The 18,478-nt window shown below is 34.1% G+C and overlaps 1 protein-coding gene across 1 annotated transcript in view; it reads left to right on the top strand.

The window, feature by feature from the left end:
* ADAM22 (ADAM metallopeptidase domain 22) overlaps positions 1–18,478 on the top strand; it is a 236,308-nt gene that overhangs the window by 187,192 nt on the left and 30,638 nt on the right. Inside the window, exons 16-23 of the mRNA XM_023532581.1 lie at positions 2,114–2,194; positions 4,976–5,026; positions 5,250–5,313; positions 6,981–7,086; positions 9,364–9,483; positions 11,861–12,029; positions 14,667–14,781; positions 17,016–17,106. Coding sequence (XP_023388349.1) covers positions 2,114–2,194; positions 4,976–5,026; positions 5,250–5,313; positions 6,981–7,086; positions 9,364–9,483; positions 11,861–12,029; positions 14,667–14,781; positions 17,016–17,106 — 797 coding nt within the window. The remainder of the gene's footprint in view (positions 1–2,113; positions 2,195–4,975; positions 5,027–5,249; positions 5,314–6,980; positions 7,087–9,363; positions 9,484–11,860; positions 12,030–14,666; positions 14,782–17,015; positions 17,107–18,478) is intronic.

The following is an 18,478-nucleotide window of genomic DNA, read 5'->3' as shown; positions in this document are numbered from 1 at the left end:
GCACTGGTGGAGATCTCTGAAGGCACTCTCTAAAAATAGAAGATTAAACTAAATGTGAAACAGACTTTCTTTCATTTTGGCTGCCTCAACTGTTTATTCTGTCAGTTTTCCCAACTTCCATAACAAGGAATCCCCAATATCATTTATTTTAATCCTTGATGTTTTAAGTCTGCCCATCCATAAAATGCCTTTGATTATGCCCCTTTTCTTTGATTTATAGCATTCAGCTCTTTGTGATGTAATAATTCTAAGAAACAGGTAAAAATAATAAAGTTAAAATAAGATACAGTGGTATGATTAACCATCCCACAAAATAAGTTACAGCTATACCCGTCAAATAAGATCTTTTTTGCCACTTTCTCTACCCCGCACCTCCCACTCTCACCCCTCCCTTGGGCTCTTGGAGGAGCCAGAGGCAGGATAGTGAATGGAGGAGAGGAAATAGAAGAACAAGACTAGAAATTATGTGCCTTTATTTTTTCTACATTATAATAATGTTTCTATGTCAGAGTCTGCAAACATTTTCTATAAAGGGCCAGATGGTAAATAATGTAGGCTTTGTGGGCCATAGGTCTCTGTCTCAGTTACTCAACTCTGTCTTTGAAAGCAGCCATCGAAAATGCAGAAACAAATGGGCACAGCTGTGTTCCAGTGAAACTTTTTAAAAACAGGCAGCCAATCAAAATGCTGCCTTCAAGCCATAATTTGTGGACCTCTGCTGTAAAACATTGCTTATTTACTTGTTTATTATTTTTCTTCTCTCATTAATATGTAAGTTTCAAGAGGGCAGCGATTTGGGTTGATTTATTTACTGCTATATCCTAACACTTAGAGCACGTCCTTCACTATGCTTTCTCTCAAAACTTTCTGGCAGTTCTTAAACATTTACCCTCTCATGTAAACTCTAGTATCTTAAATCTGCTCATATTTCTACCTCAGATGTTCTAAAATTCTGGTTTGCCCCAGTCCCAAGGAGAAAGAGAAACAGAGTATAGAAAATGAAATTATCTTGCTTATTTCCTTATCTTTGTGGCCCGCTTACACCCACTAAAATGTAAGCTGCTTGTGAGCAGGGTTCTTGTGTTTAGTTCTCCATTGAATCCCCAGTGGCTAGAAAGTGCCTGGACATATTTTAAGTAGCTAGTAAACACTTGATGAAAGAATGAATGAATGAACACAAATTTTGCTTGAATCATTTACAAAGTATCGGTTGAAATGCTGATTGGAGTTGGCAGTGTGCTGTTCATGTTCTAGGAACAACAGGAAACTCAACTGCCTGGAGGGTTGTGAGCAAGGGAGAGATGAAATCTGTGGGGTGTGGGTCGCTGTCCCAAATAATGTGTATGTTTATGTGAGCACAGATGAAAGCATAGAAGGATCCAGCCCCAAATATTAACATTTTGGAGAGGGAAAGAGAATGCGATTGAAGAGAAGGGAAGGATGAAGATTTCACGTATCTGTGTTTTGTTATAATAAATACTCTTACAATTTATAAGTCTAATGAGCTTAAAAATTTATTTGTACAACTCCCACACTTAAGAAATATTTGCAGTATATATTTGAAAACAGACAAAAAAAGAAAAGCAACAAACACTCCCATACACTGGTACAAATCATAGAAACATTAGTAAAGAATAAAAGAGAGAGCTATGCATCTATGTAAAATGGAGGAAAATCTAACTTTTGCAATTCAGCTTAAAATGTAACTTTTAAATTCTTGGCAGATAAGGCAGAAAGAGGAGTAATAAGAGGTGCAAGTAAGAGTGAAGGGTAAAGTGTAAATCCAAAAGCTGTTTGGAAGGAAGAGTTACTGGAACTTGGGCTGACTCATCTTTCTGGATGGAGAGTGTGCCATTAAGCACTATCCTATTTTCACAAGATATGTAAGGCTTATGTGTGATGACTGTGTAAATTCATATTTGAGAAACTCTTTCTGAAAACTATTAACATTTCATTCAGTAACTGTGGTTTTCACAGACTACTATCTTAAAATAGTTCAAGATATTCCGATCCAAAATATATATATATATATATTCATTTTGCTTTTTTAAAGGTGATACTGTGAGAATTTTTTCCTTCAACAGTTTTACACATTGATTTTTGTTCATTTTAGTTTCAGCCTATGGGGACTGTGTGCCGAGAAGCAGTAAATGATTGTGATATTCATGAAACATGCTCAGGAAATTCAAGCCAGGTAATTTATAGAATAATTACTCTAAACCAGATGAGAAAAAACAGGAGTATCTTTAGTGCGCAGACCCCCAGGACACATTGAAATGGACAAGATGCTCATTCTCTCTTTCACAGCAACTCTCACTCTCTTTTTATTTGTTTTTCAGGAATTTAAGTTTTGGTTATCAAAGCTTGAGCAGATGTTCAGTATAGTTTTGTCTTAATATTGAGCAAACCTAAGGCTACATGCATGTCTTAACTATTTTGTTTTTGTTTTAAGTAGAGAGTAAAATTCATTTTTTTTTTTTTTTGTCTAATTAGTGAAGGAGGAACAAAAAGACCCTCTTAAGCTGGTTGAAACAGGAGTCACCCAAGGCAGAGAGACCCACAGAGCCCTGGGTTTTGAAAAGGGGTCTGTTTCTCTGTCTTGATTCTTATTTATCTGGCTCGTATCACTTTAGCCATTAATAGCTGCTCTTGAATTTAATATTATTTAGTTGTAAATAGAGTAGATAGAGAAGTTGATAAACTTTGGTAGTGGTTCCCAGATTTCACATGACCAGTGTGTATCCCGGCAGTTCTTACTTTGCACGGTAGTGCAGGACCATGTAAAGTCATCTTAATAATCAATGGAATAAACTACAGTTGTTCTATGACCTTCAAAAAAGGTCATCAGACTATTGGTTTTAAAAGATTAGGGAGATGAAAAAATAAACTAATATTTATTTAGCACACTAAATAAATAAAAACGGGAACATTGAGAATTAAAGCATTTTCTTTCTTTGTAAAATACTTATCAGGAGTAGTTGGAACTGTGAGTGCCTTCTTGTTGTAAACCTTATGATACATAGTGAGCATCTTTTTCAAGCATTGTTGAATTGTCATACTCCTTTCTAAGTTTGGATCAGATTTCAACACTTTATCCTCTGTGCTTTCAATGTCATGAACTATCTCCAAGAGACGTGAAGATGTGAATGTGAAGGTTTTTGCCAAACAACAGTAACAACATTGCCATAGTCAGTGATTTTTTTTTCTATGACTCAGTTAGAATTTGTATTCAATGAGAATTTCGCTTGAGTGTCATCATGCCTTTTTTTTTTAATACAATTTTGTAAAATGTTACATGCTATCAACCAAAGACAGGCAACATAACTATACACTTTGTTGTCTGTGCATGAACTGACTAAACAGATGGCAAGTGACCAGTCACTGAGAGGTCTTGAAAGAAGTGACAACATGGGTCTTTCACCATGATAGGCTTATGTTATTTACCTTGTGATCAGTGGACCGAAGAGCTGGTAGCAACATTTGTACTTTATACAATAACTCACAGTTCATATATTATGGTAACTAAAATTGGAACTGTGTTATGGGGATACTGGTGTTCTTTAACAAAACTGTGGTAACTGAAATTCATGCATATTGGAGCCATGCAAAGCTAGGACTGCCTGTATATTTTTTTCTTTAGAGAAGAGGGATTCAGTAGTGGTTATCTGCATTAACCATTAAACATGCTTTATGTTAAAGATAATCATTTTAAAGACTAAATATTTTTCTTTCTTGTTATCTAACTAGCATTGTGTTTCTGAGCTAACACAGTGATGATGAAATAATGAAATGATGGATGTGCAAAGATGTTCTTGTTGTATTAGTTTTAACAGCATAAATTGGAGATACAGCAGGTCCTTCCTTAAGTAATGGTGTTTTGTTCAATGTCATTTTGTGATAACATTGATGAGATGCCATAGAAACTTAATTCTTGTTTATATCAATTAGCCTATGGTAAAATTGGTTTCATTATACATCATTTTGCTTAAAGTCACAGACCCTATCGAGGACAGTGAGGACTTACTGTATTTACAAGTAAATATTTTAGTACATTGGTTATATGGTTTGTTAGCTCAATGCAATGTATTTCAGCTATTAAGATGATACTACAAAAAGTTTATTATGAGATGAAGAAATTTGTATGACAAAAGTAAAGGGAAGAAGCAGAATATAAAATATTATCTTTAACTTGATTATACCTATGTTTAGAATAGTACCAAAATTTGTAGGAAAAAAATGAGGAAAATGTACCAAAATGTTAAAAATAGTTGTCTTTGGGTTGGGAGACTATGAAAGACTTTTGTCTTTCATTTTTTTAAAAAAACTTTTTTACATTTCCTACCTTTTCTCAAATGAGTATATAATTGCTATAATGATAGAAAATGTGCAGTACATTTAAAAATTACTGACTGTTTATATCCTCACAAGAATACTTTGCAATTTTCAGTACTTGCTGCAAGAGATTTAAAAAAAAATTTTAAATTTTTTTTAAAAAATTAGACGGTTGTTGTAAAGCATGTCTCTTTCTAACATGCCCAAAGTAGACATGTTGAGAGTCATTTTAGGAGTAAGTCATTTTAGCTGTGTTGCTTCTCATGGTAGAAAAAGAAGAAATATAGTTATTGCTTCGTTTATGTTGGCATCTTTGCTTTTGTTTAGTGCCCTTGTTTTTCTTGCTCTAAAGAGCAGTGTGTCTGAATAAAGCATGATGTACTTAAATTTTAGTGTTAGCTGAGTCATTGCCGTCAATTCCTTTTATTTGCTGCTATATAATCAACTGTTTTTACCTTTGATAGATCAGTAATTTTAGAGGAAAGTATACCAATTGTTACATTTCCTTTTGCTTGTTCTTGATTTTTTTTGTTTTTATTTTCAGATATTTTAAGAGACCTAATGTATTATCAGACTTTATTTTTAAAATATTATCCTAACATTTGGCTGTGCATTTGGTTCATAGTTCTGTTTCTTTTCCTAGTGTGCCCCAAATATTCATAAAATGGATGGTTATTCATGTGATGGTGTTCAGGTAGGTTACTTCATCTTTACTTAAATTTTTCATATGTGTCAGAACGGAAGAAATACTGAAATCTTAACAAAGTAGGCAGATTATTGTAAATGTTTCATAATCAATTCTGAAGATAAAAGACTTTATAATACTCATTTGCTAGTTCTCCCAGTCATATTTATTTTTTCAGTTATCTGACAAAAGCAGACATTGCATAGCTAATACGTATGCTTTTCCATTTTAGGGAATTTGCTTTGGAGGAAGATGTAAAACCAGGGATAGACAATGCAAATACATCTGGGGGCAAAGTAAGTAAACAGTGTGGCTTGATCATTTCAAAGTATGATAGCAGGCCAAAGAACATGTGAGTTGGAAGTAAATTTTTAACAACTTTATAACTTGGAGATTCTTAAAATCACTGCAATTCTTAGCAGCGACACTTTTGTGGAATTAGAGAAGGGACAGCCATGCATATCTTGTCTAGTCAGCAGTGCCTTTGGAAAAGACAGAAGATGGCTACGCCGCCATGCAGGTGAAGTCCACTCCAGGATGTGCAGCTTAGAGAATAGAGCAAACCTGGATTTCAGGTCCACTTACATTCTCCTCAGTTGAGTGTCTTTAAGCAAAACCTGTACAACCATATGGGATGGACATGGGCCCTGGATGGTGCACTCTTGGCTTAGAACTTTAGTATTTTAGCTAGAGTTGCTTTTTCTTAAACTATCTTTCTTAAACTCTAACTGGCTTTCCTCCATATAGGTGACCCTCTGCTGAGGTAGCTCTGCCATATCAAAAAGAAATTTTAATGTTATTCCCTTCAAAGTTTATCACATTTTCAGAGGAAATTATATAACATTTATATCAAAAACATATTATTTAAATTATATCTCTATTTAGATACATATGTAAATTATTTTTACCAGTCCTATTTTTCCCAGTCTAATATATTTTTCCCAGTCTAATATATTTTTCCCAGAAGTGTTACCAGTCCTATTGAAAGCCATTTTTGTTTCCAACTCTTTTAAAAGACAATTTGTATTAGAAAGGAAGCTATAAAGATAATAATAATCCTTATTGTCACAGTGGCTATAGTCTTTTTGGGAGGGGAAGTGTATGCTTTATTTGAGCAACTAGAGAAATATTGGGGTGGAGGAATATTTAGTCACACAGGTTTTACTCTAAACAAAGAGGTATAATTTTTATTTCCTCCACTTAAGAAAAAGTAGTAGCAGACAGAAAGAAGTAAGACAAGAAAGTACCAACATAATTATTATTTTCTTTTTAAATATACATCAACAGTCATCTTTTGATTAGTTTGTAAAAGTCATTTTGATCTAAATCTCGGATAACTTAGTCAACCAACCCTGGTTTTGCAAAAATGAAATCCTGACAAAGATGCTGACATATTTTAAAATGTTACCTGACTATCATAAATTTAGCTTGAATTCGTTGTCTACAAGCAGAATAAAGTTAAAGGTTTTTTTTTGCCAGCTATTAACAATTAGTAAACAAGGTAGGAATTGAACCATTGTTTCTTGAATGTTTATAGTGCATCACTATTTTAAGAAAATTGTCTTTATGATTAATAAAAGTCTCCGAGTGAGGAATTCATGCTTTATATTTGATACTGAGATTAAAGTATGGAGTATTTATTCAAGGAACCAGTTGGTAGCATCTTCCCCTAACTATTGGGCCAAATTCTGAGAAGTGTTCTTGGAACCTAAAGCCTGAACCCTGTCGAAAATCTAATTAGATTTTTTTTTTCCTCAAATTTTAAATGAGCAGTCATGAAAATGTACGTGAGTCATGGATGTCTTTGGTGTAGAAAAACTCTGATAAACCATGGGTACAATTTTGGAATTGATAGAATTGGAGTGGAGAAGAGTTCTTTAAATGGGTATTTCCCTGACTGCAAACATTTTGAGCAGCTCACGTGTTACATGTGTCACTGATAGAAAACTCTATTCTGCTTCAGAGGTGATGGCATCAGACAAATACTGTTATGAGAAACTGAATATCGAAGGGACCGAAAAGGGTAACTGTGGGAAGGACAAAGACACATGGATACAGTGCAACAAACGGTGAGATAGACAAGTTAGCCCCAAGTTTATCTCTTAGTTAATTACAAGCATTGCTTTTTAAGCGACCAGGACTTTCCTGTTTTCTGCATCCCACAAAGCAGAAATGAATGTTGCCTGTTCATCTCTTCCCAGCATTCCAGCATCATCTTTGCAGAGGCTCTCAAATCTTAACATATACACTGATCTCTCTCCTAAGGCCAGGTCATGCTTATAGCTGCCTCAGGACTTTCTCACCTAGAAGACACCTGCCAGCATCTCAAAAGCGACAAAAATTAAAGCTACCAGAATATGTAGTCAATTAACTGGCTCTGCCTTTTCTAAAACACTCTTTTTGCCAAAGGGCTTAATATCTCTCTGTCCTTCTGTTTAGAAGCCTCAGAATGATCTCCGACTCCACCTTCCCTCTGGCACATTGTCCAAATAGCCAAATCATCTCCATTCTTCCCTTTATTCTCCCACTATTTGTCTTTAATTCATCCCATCATTTCCATTCCTATTGCATTAAGGACCTATATTAAGGACCCAACTAAGACCTACATTAATTCTTCAATTAGTACAAAGGCCTCATAACAGTTTTTTATGCCAGCAGTCCAGCAGGCTGTCATCAGAATAATCTACTGAATATTTTTGACCATGTCAATTCTTTGTTTAAATTTCACTGGTTCCACATAGCTAATTAATAGTAGGACCTATATCGAGCTTTGGTTGAATGCACACAGTGTGCTATGCACTGTATTATGCTTTGCGTAAGGTATGTCATTTAATCTTCCAGTTCTCCTCATTTTATGAAGGAGGAAACTGAGGCACAGTTAACTAATTTGACCAAGGTTACGTAACTAGGATGTAACTGAAGCAAAATTAAAATTCAGGCAGCCTGATTTCAGAACTCTTCTTGCAACCACTTCGTTGAATGGCATACTATTTTGTTTAACAAACACAATGAAACCTTAGGTTTGCACTGTACCTCCTCCACAATTTGCCCCAACCTCCATTTTTTGTTTTTTCTTCTCTATTCTACTGAAGTCTAGCAAACCTTGCATTCCTAACACGTCCATTACATTGTCCTACCTCCATGCCTGTGCTTATGCTGTTCATTCTTTATATCTACTTTATTACCAGGCAAAAACTTATTCATTCTTCAAAGACCTGCTTGGACAACACTTTCTCTATAAATTAATTCTGGATTCACTGTACAAATAATCATCTTCTTCTCCTGGAATTCATATAGCCCTTTGTACTATTCTTATGGCCCTTGTCTCCAGCTCTGTATTTTATAGTTGTTCATGTATGTGTTTTTTTTTTTTCCTCATCCAACATTATCATTTCCTGGAGGATAAGAAATATGTATAATTATTTTTTATATACTAAAATATTTAGTAAGCTCCATATACATAAATAACACAAAAACATTGAATGAATATCTCTTCTGTGTCATTTTTATTTATGATGGATACAATAAAATGATAGTAGAACTTTTAAAAATTATTTTTTAAGAATGAATTAATACATTTTTCTGTGTTGGTGATAGATACAAGTCTTAATTTTTTTTTCTCTACCTGATAAACCCTAATATTTACATATATGATCTTGCTAACCTACTAATCACTCCTCACAAGATATGAGAATATGTATTTATTATTATCTATATTAATAATTAAAATGTATTAGATGTGAGACTATGTAAGATAGTATTTGTCACCAGTGAAGATATTTTACAAGTTAAATTAGAATTATATGTGGTGGTTGGGAGAGTAGTGAAATATATCCAAGAAGGGATCATAAGCCTATGTGGTTGAGAATCTATAAAATGTGTCTGTGTGTGTTTTTACACACATAGATATATGTATTATATTTAATCTATTCTTTACTTCTGGGGCAATAAATTGAAGAAAGAACTATATTCCAAAAGGATACTCACCCAAAGGTCCTTCATTCACTTATCAAATATTAAAAAATGATTTAGCATATCCAGTGATGTGTTATAGAGATAGAGATTCTGAAATAACAGAAGTCTGTCTGGAAGGTAATTTCCTTTAGATAAATACTTGAACTAATGGACAATAAAGCAAAAGCTAAAAAAATGGCATTTTGGTGCATCAATAATAGTTTCAAAGAAGATACTTTTTAAAGCTGGAATAAACTAATTTGGGTTTACTTTATTTTTCTTATAACTTGAGCATATGATATAGTCAATGAAAAACAAATGCTAAAATGAAATAAGATTATGGTTCTAACTGCACATGGCTATAAAGTAAATAATGGCATTCTTTTACACAGGGATGTGCTTTGTGGTTACCTTTTGTGTGCCAATATTGGTAATATCCCAAGGCTGGGAGAACTCGATGGTGAAATCACATCTACTTTAGTTGTGCAGCAGGGAAGAACATTAAACTGCAGGTAATCAATCATCTAACCATTCTATGAGAATATTAGTCATCTTACTTCTGAGGAATGCAGTTTAGGATTATTTCTGTTTTCAATTCACGTGCATGTTAGTAAGCCAAAATAGAATCTAGCCCATAGAAGTGAGTGAGTAAATCCTGACAGAAAAGAGATGAAAGAATAGAAGAATTAGGGTTCAGTTTACATTTAATTCTTATCAAGGAAAAATAATGTGAACTTCTGGGTAAAATTATTAGATTAAATATATGCATCTTCTTTTGTTCCCTTCTGAAATCCCACTAAAATGACACTATATGAACCTTTTTTAGAATTCATGCATTCACAGGGATGCAGAGAAAGGGAGAGGAGACAATAGCAACAGAATTTTGGAATGTGGAAAGCAAATGGATATTTGACAAATGATCATTAAAATTAAGAAAGCTGAATTCCTAAGTTAGTCAATGGGAAAAACTGAGAACTAAGCCAATATTTACTGTCAGTTTCCGAAAAAGCTCAAAAATGAGCAGCATCACTTACTTCAGGAAGAAAGAGTAAAAGATTAAGGGGCAGGGAAGGGGCTAAAATAAAGAAGGTAGGTGAAAGTCTGTTATAGAAGCACTAACATTACTTCTCTGACTCAGCTAAAGAGAATATCACTCAAATCCTCCTATGGAAGATTTGAGCTTTATATTCTGAAATAATAAATAGAAGGTTTCCAGACTGAAGGACAGCAGACAGTATTGATATGTGTTGTATGGAAATGGGCCAGCCTCACTGATGTTCAGTCAGAAAGCCTGAGAATTTCCAAACATCTTTCTGCTCCCCCACCTCAAATATGAGCAGATTATCACACATGTGAAGAAAGTCTCCAACATGAAAAAAAGAAAGAAAAACAACCAACTAGAAAAAAAAAACCCCACCACCACCAATCAATATTTATGAGAGATAAGATAATTCTGTCATGAAACAAGAATAGAGTATTAATTTAAACAATGAAGAACATTCAGAGGAGGAAAAAATGCTGTCAGAAATTTAAAATATGATATCAGAAATTAAATCCAGAAGTTGAAATTATCTCCCAGAAAGTAAAGCAAAAGAGGGAAAGAAATGAACTTATGGAAAAGCTCTTCACATTAGAATAGAAATAATAAAGAACGAAAAAAATAGCAGGGAGGAAATCGCCATTGAGTAACTCAAGGGTATCGTCTAGAACTAATGGACTTGAATTTCCATATTGAGAGGCTAACCAAGTACCAGGTACAATGAGTGAAATTAGAGGCATATCTAAACATATCATTGTGAAATTTCAGAACCTTAAGACAAAGAAAAGAATCCCAAAGAGTCCGAAGAGTCCGAAGACAATGGAAAAAATGATTTCCAAACTAGAATTTTGTACACAGACAAAATATCAGTCAACGGTGAAGATAGAAAATAGTAATTCCTTTAGATATGCAAGTTTCCCACAGATTTACTTCCTTGAACCCTTTCTAAGGAAGCTACTAGAAATTGCACTCCACCAAAATGAAGGAGTAGACTAAATAAGAAAGAGATAAAAAATTTAGGAATCAAGATCCCCACCATGAGGGCTATCCAACAATGAATGGTGGGGGAAATCCAAGATGTAGAGCTCTGTGCCAGGTACATGGGACAGCCAGATCTGATGGGTGCAGGGGAAGGCCCACACGGAAACTGCAGGAAGATGAACTGATGTTCAGATATATCTTGAGTGGCGATTTTGACTTTTAAAAAAATAATTTATCTGTTGGTCTTTAAACTATATGCATGTATAATTTTGATATAAGTTAATAAATAAAAGAATGGAAATTTTGATATTAGCATTGACATGACACTATATGAATAAGTTGATTATGGATATACATTTTCAATTTCTATTCTGTTTATTTTTTATTTCTATATAACATGTAGACTTGCTGTATTGAATAGTGAAGTTATAATAGTTTAGCCTTTCTCAAATATAATTTGTAAATATAGCAGTCTTTTTGGTAAATGTAAACTAAAATCAGTTCTCATTTTTGTTCAAAACAGGTTTGAAATCTTGAAACCTACTTACTTATCAAATCAAATACTAGTAATAATGATTTACTTGGCTTGTACATGATATCCAAGGTAAAATGAAAAAGCCATTTCAATTCAGGACCTTATATTTATGTTTAAATCCTAAAATATATCAATGTCTCTGAAAGGAATTAGATCAAAAGATTCAATTGCTTTCTTCATTTGCAGGTTGAAAATGCTTGCTATTGGTTTTTATTAGATAATATGTAGAAAATACAGAAAGTGATAATGCCTACTTTTTAGTTTTTAAGCATATTCTCAAATTAATGTGAATTAATGGAATCCCATTTTCTTTTTGTTCTCAATTTATTTTTAGTGGTGGACATGTTAAGCTTGAAGAAGATGTAGATCTTGGCTATGTGGAAGATGGAACACCTTGTGGTCCCAAAATGATGTGCTTAGAACATAGGTGTCTTCCTGTGGCTTCTTTCAACTTTAGTACTTGCTTAAGCAATAAAGAAGGCACTGTTTGTTCAGGAAATGGAGTAAGTATTCAGTACCTCACCATGGGGAACTTACTCAGTTCTCTTATATCACAGAAATAGATATGGCCCTAAACTGCTTATTTCTGTAACAATTGAAAACATGCCTATCCGTGTGTCTAGTCAGCATGTAAAGTTATTTTATCATAGTCATTTGAATATTTCTGTGTATAATCTGGAGAAGCCTGGGAATAAGAAAAAAGTATAATCTTCCTAACGAAATTCCTTTATCTTTCCTGTTATGTTTGAATATGATCTCATATAATATAATGCCAGTTTTCTACAAGTGATCTAAGAAACAAATTTTAACAAACTATAATGGGATAAAAACAAGAGTAAAAAGAAGGGGCAGTGGCTACAGCATTTAACAACTGTATGGTCCAGACACTAACCAGTTAGAGCAGATCGTAAATAACTGCCATAGCCATACCAGTGTGTAAGGAGAACTCCTAGAAATAAAAACAGAATAATTTAGGGAAATGTTTCTCATAGATGAATAGAAAGAACGGCATTGTTTAAAAGGCTAAATTCTATTCTTTCAGTCATATCTGATAGTGTAGGTTCTATAGAAATAAATGTATAGGTTAAATAAACATGCTCTATTAGTGATTATGGTTTTGTCATTTTTAGTTAGAAATTCCTATACTAACGAAACCTTTTCAGTTCTTTTTCTTTTGGCATATGCTAAGATTTTCTTCTTACCCTCATTCCAGATTCTTTGCTTGAACTGGTTGTGTTACTCAGTTGAGGCAAAGGATCCCTGTTCTGGAATTGTAAGCCTGAAATCCTGGTCATTCCATGTGTATCCCTAAGGAATATGCCAAGAATGTCCTTAGGGAAGTCTTACTAATTGTTACTCTTTGCCAAAGAAAAGGAATTCTTATAGCGCATGAGAACAGAGAAGGAATGAAGTGAATGGTTCTGCTTCTGTAAATGGGTCTGCTAATACTTCGTTCCTTAATAAGCAACAATATATTAGGGGGAGATAATTTTTGGGGGGACAGGGGTAATGAATAATGGAAATTTTTCTTGATCATTCATGCTAATGAGTAACCAAAGCTTATTCATCGAGAAATCTGAGTGTATAATAAAGAATCCAAACATAGTTAATTGTGTTAATTAGCGATTTGTTTAATGGATGAGTAAGAATGATAGACACAAGTAAATTAGGTGGCAAATAGTATCCAAGTCATTTACAATAATTATGCATAATACAGAAAAGTTATATCCTATGGATTTTTAACTTACAATAACTCAACTCTGTATATGTGACAAAAATTAAATGAAAAACAATAGATATTCTTATGTACTTTACATTGTATAGTTAAGAGTATGTACTTGGAATCAGACAGTCTGAGTCTGAATTCCAGCTCTACTTCCTACGAACTAGGTAGGATTGGGCAAATTACTTAGCCTCTTTGTGACAATTTCTCTGTAAAGCGAGAATAATAATATTGCCTGCTTTACAGGATTATTATGAGGAATCAGTGAGTTAATACATGTAACTTATATGTGATACTTAAAACAATGTCTGTGACATAGTGAGTGTTCAATAAATGTTAGCTATGACTCTATTAGTCATGATCACTGTGCACTTGTCACTATGTCACTGGTGCTAGTGTGTGATATGGAAACTGATAGTGAATTTACCTGGTTAAGGTCTGTTGATAAGATAGTGGTGAAATGGGGACTAAAACCTATGCCTTTTGACTTTAAGCCTAAACTTTTTTCTTCCTGCATATTTGTTAATTCACATGAACTGTGTTCATGTGAATTAATTTGAGATCTGAAATTTATTAATTATATTTTAAAGTTATATTTAGATGTTGATGTATGCCATCTTCTGGCAAATTAGATCAGACAAAATACAGAAATCCATCCAGTGAAAACCTATCTCTTAAAGAACTTCTCTGATCTTAACCTAACAAGTCTCTCTAAATCTCCATTCCATTTAAAGCTGTTTTGAATTATAAGATCTAGGTATAGATTCTGTTTCTGGGATATATAAATGAAGACAGATTATTGTCTGATAAGTTTTAAAACTTGGTGCCATTTTTATGTGAATTTTTTCCTGCTCTTTGTTTGAGGGAGTTGTCAGTTTCCACGACCCTGAAGTCACTAATCTCTGTAGCTTGGGTTTGAGGTGCCAAGGTTATAGCTTTGTAAAACTTTCTTTCAGATCACAGCAAAGGTTTAGGCCTCTCTGTTTCATCCGATTTCTCTTTATTGCATCTGCTTTCTAAAAGATGAATAAAATTTTATTATTAAGATCCTTTCTTTGGAAGAAAGAAATCTTTGTATTGGATAATTGTCAAATGATTGTACTTCTGCTCAGTTTTTTAAATCTCCCTGTTATAAAATCTAAGTCACTGAAATTCAAAACAATTTCATTTTTTTTAGACTTATAAGTTCATGCCTCTGTTAAAATTTATTATCCCTTTGAGTCAGCCATTGATCTCTAGAAAATATTTTTTTAGACACTTCAATAAGAAATAAGTAATTAGCATTAGGAAAAAAAGTACCAATAATTTTTCAGTACCATCAAATTCTAGGCATATAATAATTAGAAATTAATGCTTATTTTTTCATGCCTCTGTACCAGAGAGTTGACGTTTACTCTAGCTTGATTTCGGATTTCAGGTTTGTAGTAACGAGCTGAGGTGTGTGTGTAATAGACACTGGATCGGTGCAGACTGCAGCACTTACTTCCCTCACAACGATGATGCAAAGACTGGTATAACTCTGTCTGGCAATGGTAAGTACTTAATTTGGTATCATTTTGTAGCCTTTATACACAAGGAAAGAGAAAACTACCCTTCAGACGGTTTCATTTGGATTATTTTTGTAACGCAAATGTAAGTTAAAGCCACATAATAATGAATTGAAGTATATGACTGGAGTCCACATTATGAAACTGATTGTTTCCATTATAATGATATGTAATGTTGAGTCTACTGATTTAGTGTTATCTTGTCCTACATCAGAGTGAGATTTTTCAAGTATTGTACTTGTTTGCAGCCAACAACAAACTCTAGCATTTCTTTTAAGAATGTAGTCACTTTTTAACTCCGAATTTAAGGAAAAAATTTTATATATCGGGACTGAATAAATAATAAAAATCGAAGAATTGATTTTTAAATATTTCGTTGACTTTAATATTCTTTATCATAGCATCTCATTTGTATTTAACCTCAGTTCTGTAACCTGAACTGTAGGTAATTCTAGAAGTAGGAAATTTGGCCAACGTGCCTGGAAGGGATTTCAGGACATGAGTGAGAAACAACAGGGGCAGCTCTAAAAGCTAGAGAGGTCCAAACGGAGAAGTAGAAATTAAATGCAGATAGTTGTAAGGACACGGACCTTGGGGGTAAATGTCCCCTTTGAAACTATTTTACCATTTCATTATTGAGTATTCTTTCTCATTAAATAATGCTCAAATCCTAAAGCCCATCACTTCCAAAGGATGAGAAAATCTTAGCTAATATCACTTTAATAAAGAAAGTCACAGAATGATTAAGATTTTGTCATCTTCGGTCTTAGCAGTGGTAGTCTGGAGCTTGTTCCTGCAGTTAATGCAGAGACGACGATATTCAGGTTCATGAATTTAAGTGACTTGTTAAAAGTCATATCATTAATTAGAAATAATCAAGACTAGCACCCAAGTTTTTTGATTCCTGTTAAATTCCCAGAAGAAAAGGAAGGGGAGACAGACATGCTGGGTCTTAGAGTATGAAAATCCTAATGATCCAGGGGTCCTCTGGCATCAGCATCCACCAGGACCTGGGCAGGGTGGAGTCTGCCAGTCTCTTCAGATGCACTAGTCCTGAAGTCTAACCTGACTATGGAGGGCTCCTAGGCAGAGAGGCCACCTCTTTAGTCATAGGGAATTGGAATTTGCACCAGTTGCCCATAATTACTGATCTTAGAAGGATGCCTCAGGAGTGCAGCAGATAAGGAGAGAGAGAGCTGAGGTGCTCTGGGTGAAACAGACTGGGTGATTTAAACATGTGGTGTAAGTCATTATCACCAAAACAAGTCTCCTGGGATCAGAGCCAGGCCTCCAATCTACCTTTTCTGCTCTTGGGCCCTCACTTGGGCTTGTTGACCAAGACTTCAACTCACTGGGGCACTTTCACTGCCAAGATGCCCTTAAAGATTGCATCTCAGCCTGCCTGACGGGATGCTGACACACAATGCCATTACTGAGTTCTGAGCTTCAGCCCTGCCCTGGCCCTCTGCCAGTCTGATGCTGCGTGGCTCTCATGCTTCACCAGTACCAATCTCCAGCTCACCTTACTCTCTCTTTTCCTTTGGTTTTTCTTTTCTAGAATGTGCCATGGTCATCATTGCCAAAATTGGGAAGTACAAGCCCAGTGCTTTTAACATCCTTACCACTTGAGCACTGGTTATATAAACATGTGGACGTGTTTTCTCCCATAAGAAGCTTATCTTTACATTGAGAGACAAAATATCTCACACACACACACACACACACACACACACACACACACACACACACCCCTGAGAGCAATAAGGACCTTGCTTTCGTTATCAGAATGTAGTGATATGAAAAATGACATTTCTAGAATTATTGAGGAAGAGGTCAGGGTCAAAATGGATGTGGATTTCTAAGTATTCCTCCCTAACAGGTGCTATGCCATGTAGCCCCTCTTCTTTATTCTTTCTTTTAGTTCGATGTCCTCATCATATTTTCCATAAAAGTACGTGGAAAATACAATAATGCAAAATACACTTGGAAAAGAATTAAAAGAGAACATACACAAATAATTTTTTTTAAAAAAGCAATGGATTCCCATTGATAAATTATGGTTGATTTTTCTTCCCTTTAAAAAAATACACACTTTAAAAAATATTTTTAAATAATGTTGTTCGTGTGATGATTACAAATCTGGAGAATAAAGTTCCTGAAAGATTTTTATATCAAAATTTCAATTGTATACACTGATCTTCATTGTTTTTTCCCCACAGGTGTTGCTGGTACCAATATCATAATAGGCATAATTGCTGGCACCATTTTAGTGCTGGCCCTCATATTAGGAATAACTGCATGGGGTTATAAGTAAGTGAAACATCTCAGTATTTTTACTGTCAAAATATACTTTTAAACATTTTGTTTAAATGAATTAAACATCTGGGAAGTTTTTTATCATTGGATAAAAATACTTGCAATGAAAATCAGTCTGGTTCTACACTCAGTTGGTGATTGTGCTTAGCATGATTAAAGGTAATGATAATTTATCATTTTTTTAGATCTTGAGATACCTTCTGTTTATTCAAAAAGTACTGAATATTGTCTTAAAACCATTGAAGTAAAATCAATCAAAATTGTGTCTTTTACAGAGGTTATGTTTGTTTGCTCTTTAGTGACACAGGTCTTCCCTTGACTTAAACTCAAACCCAGAAAGCTAGGCAAGATAGTCAGAGAGCATAGAGCTTTAATAAGAGTCACATCAACAAGAACAGCAGCGGGAGATCTGTTGCTGAGTGCTTGCTATGTCCGTGCATCATGCTAAAGGCAAAACCTCTTTATCTTCACAACATGTGTGGAGGCACTGTTTAAAAACTATGTGGGTGTTTTTGTGTGAAGAAAAGGCTGTTCAGAAATGTGCGTTAAAATTAAAATTCAATTTTTAAGTTAAAGCTTTTAAAAGTCTTATTCTTCTTAAGCTTCAAAGTTCAGCTGACAATTTTTTGGTTCTATTTATAAATTTTAAAAAGTTATGATATATAACTTTTGGAAATTAGATCTCCTTGAGCATTTAGCTAAGTAAATGATTTCAAACATTCCAAACATAAGATTAATATGTTCCATTTCCCTAAGTATTTCAATCTTATAACATGAAAAATTTATTTATATTCAAATAACTTATTTGATTTTAATAAATTAAAAATCATGGCAAACCTTAAATTCTCTTTAATATTTCAAGTTAAAAATCAAAATTCTGCTGATCTCTGATGATATTTCAAGTCCCTGGGCCTAGAATGTTTCTCCATTTGGGAGTCCTGTAACTTTTGCTAAGCATTCTAGGCTTGACCTCACTTTATAGCATTTTCCCCCTCACATAGATCAAACTTAGTTCACTAAAAGACTAGGGAATTAGAATATTTCATACTTTAAAATTACCCCAAATCTTTTAATAGACTAGGCACTATGTAATTGTATGCTATTATTAATATCACCTGACATGGTCTTAAACCAATTGAATCAATGGAAACACCTTTAAAAGGTGAGGTCAAACCCTGAGTTTCATAGCCTGAAGAGAGCAGTTACTTTGTGTGCTACAGGCATTAAAATACAGAAAGACATTTGAGAAAGGCTATATTAACAAATAGCACGGATAGCATAGTAAAGTTTAACATAGCATAGTTAATATAGCATAGCATAGCGAAGGAGAGCATAGCATAATAGTAATGGTTTGCCCTGATTAAAT

Source organism: Pteropus vampyrus, unplaced genomic scaffold (genome assembly GCF_000151845.1).
Source record: "Pteropus vampyrus isolate Shadow unplaced genomic scaffold, Pvam_2.0 Scaffold4, whole genome shotgun sequence".
Lineage (NCBI taxonomy): Eukaryota > Metazoa > Chordata > Mammalia > Chiroptera > Pteropodidae > Pteropus > Pteropus vampyrus.
Note: the sequence above shows the minus strand (reverse complement) of the source record. Positions and strands in the feature narration are given on the sequence as shown.